The 6,834-nt window shown below is 33.0% G+C and overlaps 1 protein-coding gene across 1 annotated transcript; it reads right to left on the bottom strand.

Moving 5' to 3' along the window:
- Positions 1-2,109: 2,109 nt before the first annotated feature.
- On the bottom strand, positions 2,110-6,324 carry LOC133189589 (uncharacterized). The gene is made up of 4 exons (XM_061324972.1): positions 6,295-6,324; positions 4,404-4,443; positions 3,402-3,690; positions 2,110-3,272 (listed from the first exon to the last, which is right to left on the bottom strand). The coding sequence occupies exons 1-4, from the start codon at positions 6,321-6,323 to the stop codon at positions 2,395-2,397; spliced, it is 1,236 nt and encodes a 411-aa protein (XP_061180956.1). The 5' UTR covers position 6,324; the 3' UTR covers positions 2,110-2,394.
- Positions 6,325-6,834: the final 510 nt, after the last annotated feature.

Genomic DNA, 6,834 nt, shown 5'->3' with positions numbered 1-6,834 from the left:
TTGAATAATGTATTCAGACTGCAAAGATCTAGAGTAACCTCAAATATCTTTCAAAAATTCACTTCCGGTCCCGTGTTTTTCTGTCCTCAAAATGAAAAATTGTCTGAGCGAGATCTCAAAAACAGGTAAAAGATTAAAACACCAAATTTTTATGAGTAGCAGACCTTGAGGAGTAGGCAAAACCATTTTGGTTAAACGCGTCCGTCGTAACTTCCGGTCGTCACAGGAAGTGATAAAAAAAATCAAAAAATTTTAACTTTTCTTTTTTAAATCAAAGTTTGCATCACTTTATTGCATCTCTTTTGCTGTTTTGAAATATGTTAGATTCCATCGGAAACAAAAACGTCAACTTCCGGTTTAGGTGATAAACTACGTTATTTCGATATTTAACTTTCTCATCAGTATTGCTTATCGATAAAGTACTTGAAATGTTTTATGCATTTTGTAGATACTGCAAATGTATAGAGAAACGTCAGAGATTTTTTTTTTTTATAAAATTCACTTCCGGTCGCGTGCTTACCTGTCCTCAGAATTAGAATTTGTTCTCACAATATTGCTTGCAACAGTAAACGACTGAAGTCTAAAACTTTCAGAACTGATAGTCAGTCATCAGTTTATTTGAATCGCGAGGAAATTTGTATCGCCGTTACTTCCGGTCGTGACAGGAAGTGATGCAAAAAAGTGAATGGTTAATGGTTAGCACGTTGGATTTTCACGCTGACAACCAGGGTTAAATCTCCAGAGTGTCTGAATTTTTTTTATCACCTTTTCAGCTTGAATTTACGTTTTTATTTTCAAAATCGGACGGAAGACCTCTCATTGCTCGCAATGAGTTTCTAGTTTTTTTTATTATTATTTATAAATAAAATTTCTGCACTAGAAGTAAGGGTGTTATGTTGAACTCATTTTCGTCAGTGTATTTCAGTACGTGAGGAGAAAACTGTCATGTGATACCATTCCACAGAAAACTTGCAAACCGGGAAGAAGATTATTCTGCTGTGAATCAACATTGTGTTATCTTCTAAATCTGAAATAAGTCGGTGTAATTTTTCTGTGGTTTTATGCTGCACTGATTATCATTGAAATCAATGTGAAATAAATCAATTCTATGCGTGCTTTCGTGATGCACACCTAGTTTTTTTGTTGAACAAATTTTGGGATAAAAATAAATGTGTTTATCCATATTTATGTATCGCATTTAAAATACCTCTATTGCTCTGAAATGGAAATCATACTGGCGCTGAAAGTGATGTGCTTGCGTATATATTTTAACAGAAAAAAATACTTGATTGACTTCTTGGTCAAAGTTAAAACTACCCGAAAAATACAATCCATTTTTACAATCATAATAAGAAAAAATGTAAAGAACATTCTAATTAAGAGTGAGCTGAGCAACAGTAAACGTATTACATTACTAGTTGTGTGAATTCAACTTTTAAAAACATGTATTCTAGGGTTAAGGTTGAGCGAAAATCAGGGATAAAATTTTACAAAAAGCATGTGTACAGAAAAAAAATCTTTGAAAAAACTTCAAAATAGCAGGCGCATGTTAGTAATACTGATATTTAAGCTTCTCCACGATGTGTTATTCAGGTTTGGTTACTTCAATACCTTTTGGGTCTAGAGTGGGGCTACAATATTAGGTCAAAATTATTCATTTGAATAAAAGTGGGGTGGATATTTTAAAAAATTTTTGATGCTCTACGTATGAACAATTTCTAAAACGAGGTAAGTTATTGACAAACAAGTTGATGAAACAAGAATATCAGCAGTCTCGTTTAAAGTCATCATTTCGTAAGTTCTACGGTCGATACAATGACCTTGTTACATGTAGCAAATACAATCTATCATTAAGTAAATGCCGACTGACTTTTTCATTCCATTTATTAGGACATTATTTACACACTGAATTGTCGACGGATTTTTCCGTTATTTCCCGATCATGACAAGGAGTACACGACGGGTGTGACCGGTCGGTAGGGGATGCTCACTCCTCCATGGCACCTGATCACACCTCTGATGTCTCAGAGGTCCGTGTTTGCTCTGCTCCTATTTTGTAATGTTTAATGGACTTTTGAGCTCGAATACTGTTAGTTATCTCCACATATTTCATTTGAAGAACAGTATGGCCAAGATGACTCACCTAGAACCTTCTGTTCTTTGTTAATGCATGAAAAGGGGGGGTATTAAGAGAGCAATTAAGTTACTCTTTGGTATTACAATTTTTATAAACATCCCTGTATGTTTAAAGTATTGGTTTTTAAAGCAAAGTATCCTCTTGCCAATTTATATTTAAAAACAACACAGCTGTCTCACACATCACAATGAACGTGTGTTTGACAATGGTCACTTTTCATCGTAATCTGTCCATCCGGGCTTTGATTTCCTTATTGTTCATTTAGGGATCTTCAGTGTTTCCTTTTCTTCACATTTCCCCTTGGGTTCCCTTTTCTTTATTGCTTGTCTATTGAATTTCTCCCTAAATCCTGATTCATTGAATCTGCTCACAAATTCCCGCGAAGCAGTAGGTCGTTTTTCGAGTTCAGTTGCATCTACGTCAGATGGGTCTTTATTCGCTTGCAGTTCAATGGAAAAAGAAGAATCGCTATGTTCTACTGGGGATTGGGGTAGTATGTCTACTTTGGTTGATTCTTCACGCTTTCGTTTCGCAGATAGACGTTTACAAAAGCAAACAAGTCTTGTCATGTCTTTAATTTTGATAAGCTCCTCTGACAAACTTTTGTATTTTGGCAAGAGTGAATCTGCTAGTATCTTAATGGCATCTTCATTTTTAATGAAAGGCCTCAACTGTTCCCAACCTCTCCTAGGATCGCCACATTGGTTTATGTCTCGCATTGTTTTTGGTTGTATAAGCTTTTGGCTGTAAAATTTGTCTATGATGTCACGTGGGTGAACGTTTTCTATAATTTTACAAACAGTACATGTTAGGCGTCCATTTTTCTTTTCTTTGTACATAATACTTAATGATCTCTTTAATGATTGATGAAGATGGTTGTAATCTTCTTCTAAAGAGTCAACAAAACTGAGAAATGGGCCATGACCACGCTGCTCTAACACTAACAGAAGGCTTCTGGCTTGATCTTTTCTTCCTCCCCTCCTCTTTATTTCCTCAGCATCGCTTGTCGTAATGGCGTCATCTGCTATTAATTTGTCGAGGACATCTGTGCTGTTAAGATCGACGTCTTTCAGAATGTGTTCATGCTCCTGAACAAGAACGTCTTTGTATACATTGGCACATGTACTTGGAAGATCTGCAGATACAATTTTAAATACACTTTACATATACCAATAATAAAGAACATGTCCTTTCTCGACAAGACACTTATCTATAATATCTTATAAACCACATTCTAGTATAAAGAATATTGGAGAAAATTTACCCTCCAATCGTATATTGAAAGATCCATCACTACTACTACTACTGTGTAAAGAATCTTCGCTACAGCATACCGCAGCAAATCTCCTCAGACGGGGCTTGCTAAGTCCATACGTTAAGGTCTTGCCAGTTTGTTTAACTTTGTCTCTGTTTAACTTTTTTTGTTCTTCATCGAACAACTTAAGTTCGATATTTGAAACTCGCTTTGTGAGAACATCAAGTTTTTCATTAGTGGTTTGAAGCTGGCTCGAAAATTTTCCCTCCAACTTTAGAAAATGTTCATCAAGTAGAGACTGTAAAAGATATCATGTTTGTTTTAAGTGTGAAGATCTTGGGTGATTGTGAATAATAATTGTCATATATATTTCTTACAGCACTATAGGAATGATTTATTCTTTACGTCAAAGCCCCATCTCAATGAATGGTTAAAATGATGGTTTTTGTTACAAAAATGTTGAAACTTTCAAGGCAAAGATTTTTTAAATAAAATAATGTACCGGTATACAGCCTCTTCAATGCATATTAACGCAGATAATGCACAAAACCCTATGTAAACATTGCTAGTCCATGTGGTGATATATTAATTGACCATATTTACCAAGAGGGCGTTATCCCTACATGTTGTTCCTGGTTAAACGTAATCAGTCAAACCACTTCTATTGACATGTTTATATAAGGTGCAGATATAAAAATTAGGGAATTTTAAAGGATTTATCCTTAAGATTTCTAAAAGTTTGAAAATGAGACATTCATATATACATATATTTATTAATCATTGTTATAAATTCTTATTTTATATAGTTACCATTCCGAAATTTATGAGTACATTTTATGTAAGTAAATTAACCATAAATTATCAACTCCAAACTTTATTGTAAGAAAAATATGCACGTTTTATTACTTAAATACAAGAAGGGTGAAAAGTTCATTCAAGATTTAATAAGGACAAGTACTGTTCATCATTTGAATCAAATTACTACCAAAAAATTACCAGGGTATCTCATACCTTTAGCTTCTCTACAATGTCTCCCGGTCCTTCTTCATACCTGTAAAGAAGGACATGCTATTTTTAAAAAGAAAACAGATCCCACACAAATAAGATTAAAGAAGATTGGGGGAACAAGGCGAGCAAAATGGTGCGACAAAAAAAAAAAGGTGAAAAATTAAATCTCAGTCATAACAAAATTTTCTATGATATTTCATGTAACATCATCGTATACTTTGTATAATATCCAAAATTTGCAAAAATCTCATGTCACAAAGTTTGAAACTATTTGTCTATGAAATAGCAGACAAACACCAAAGAGGGCAACAATGATCATTCTTCATATTATAACACAATTTTTCGCTCCATTTTTTTTGAAAGTATGCGTAAAAATACATTTTTGGTTTTAACAAAAACATGGAGAAAAGACCCACTATTCCTTAAAATAACATTTTAAACTCAGCATTCGTATCTTTCCGAGAAATATTTGAAGTCCATTTAGTCAAAGGTCATATCACAAACATGATTTAAGGACAGAGGATACAAATAATTTGAAAATAACTTAAGTCATGTTTATTTAAATGAAATGAATAAGTTTAACCATAGATTTTAATTTTTCATTCAAAGTTTTATAATAATTGATTAAGGGTAACAAAAAAATGCATAGATTAAAAAAGGATGGTTGCAGAAAGGTAGAATTTTGAACATCATAGAAAGTTTACAATTTCTTTCTATTTTAGAAATTTATTATTTGCATCATTTACAACCGAAATAAGTCAAAAATTATGTACCAATCCAGGCGTCCATTTTCTTTTATCATCAGTCCTTTAATGCTAATATTTGTCAGGAGTTGTTTAGCGTAATGGTTAACGTGTACGTCTCAAAGAAAAAGTTTTATTGCTTGGGTTCGAAGCCCAGAAGTTCCATTTTTTCAATAAAAGAAGAATTAATGCCGAGAAAATATTCTGCAGAAAAGTCCCCCCCCCCCATAATTTCCTAAATTTTAATAATTAGAACTTCATTCTAAATACTAAGTTCACAAACTGAATATGATTTTTTTTACATCTATTTTAGCTATAGGCATTCTGTTACCTTTGTTTGCCTATCTCCTTTACCTTCTTTACAGAAATAACAAAGATTTGTCCAACTCAATAAAGTTTTTCGTTAAATAAATAGGGATATATTATAAGACACAATACATGAAATACATTTTTATGAGGAGTTTTAGTATCTGCAACATGTAAATATTCCGTCTTAATTTTTGAAAGATGCGGGAAAAAAATTAAGAAAAACGATACGTGAATACTGAGGTTATATCGGGTTCTGATCATACTTAAAATCTGTAAAGATTTTTCTTCTCTCTTTTCGTTGTTTTCATTAATTGACATATGTTTATAAAATAAGTCATAGCAATACACGCACATAATGATCATAATCTAAATGAGCTATATATTTACTTTCTTTTCTTTTTTATATAAATATCTGCGTATTTTCAGGTATCCATTTTTTTTTTAAAATTTAAATAGGGCACTCGATCACAAGGCTAGAGATATGTTCGCTTGAGTGCCTATGAAGAAACTACATGTATTAAACAATAAATAACAATGTCTATCATATGCATTGCCTTACTAATACAGCTACATGTACAGATAAACAGATCCCTTCAGACTGTCAAACGAATTTTTAACATTCTGTCCATTACTTCGTGTCATTTTATATACTTAAGATTTAAATGCAAGCAGTCTTCAAGATTGTCAACCCCCGGCATTTGGATTTTACCTGAGGAAGGGCATATTTGAGATATCAAACATTAGATAATTATGTTGACCTTAATCAGCTCTTTATTTTAAATGAAACTATCTCAGACAAATTCACTATATTTCAACTTAAGTCTAACATGTTTAATACTTACCCAGAATCTGCCTTCTGCAGACCTGCCATGTTACCTACGACACAGGACGGGTATTCCAGAGTGCTAATTTTATATCAAGCATTATCACCTTTGATTTATGTTTTGAAGCGGGACCATTTAAATTATTATTTTACTTAAAAGAGAAAGAGGTTTATAAATCCGGAAATGGAGAACTTGTGAAAATAGATTAACAATACGTAAAGGTCAGTTTTCTTGTGACAATTGTGTGTATTTATGTTAAAATTGTTAATATAACACGTCTATTACGTATATTCAGACGTATTTTAGACGAAATGTCAGTTGAAGTGTAGGCCGTCACCGGTTCGAGATTTACACGTTTTCCAGAATCAAAACATGAAGGCTTGCGAAGAGAAGTGGATGTAGGCGAAAGCCTGTCCACTTCTCTTACATTGTAAGAGAATAGTTTTAGACCAGAAGTAACATTTATTTTGAATGGATTAATGGCTGTAACGTTCACCGGAGTCACCTTACTTTCCTGACAAATAAATATGCGGGTAAATGAATAATTTAATATTTTTA

Source organism: Saccostrea echinata, unplaced genomic scaffold (assembly GCF_033153115.1).
Source record: "Saccostrea echinata isolate AGI-Se365-2 ecotype Australia unplaced genomic scaffold, CSIRO_AGI_Sech_v1 ptg000019l, whole genome shotgun sequence".
Lineage (NCBI taxonomy): Eukaryota > Metazoa > Mollusca > Bivalvia > Ostreida > Ostreidae > Saccostrea > Saccostrea echinata.
The sequence above is the reverse complement of the archived record's forward strand: the minus strand, read 5'-3'. Positions and strand labels throughout refer to the sequence as shown.

Excerpts from the sequence above, each read along its gene's own strand:
- LOC133189589 (XM_061324972.1), bottom strand. The coding sequence starts at position 6,323 with ATGGCAGGTCTGCAGAAGGCAGATTCTGG. Across the intron at positions 4,444-6,294 it reads CTGCAGAAGGCAGATTCTGG|GTATGAAGAAGGACCGGGAG; the intron begins GTAAGTATTAAA and ends CCTTCTTTACAG. Across the intron at positions 3,691-4,403 it reads ACATTGTAGAGAAGCTAAAG|TCTCTACTTGATGAACATTT; the intron begins GTATGAGATACC and ends TATCTTTTACAG.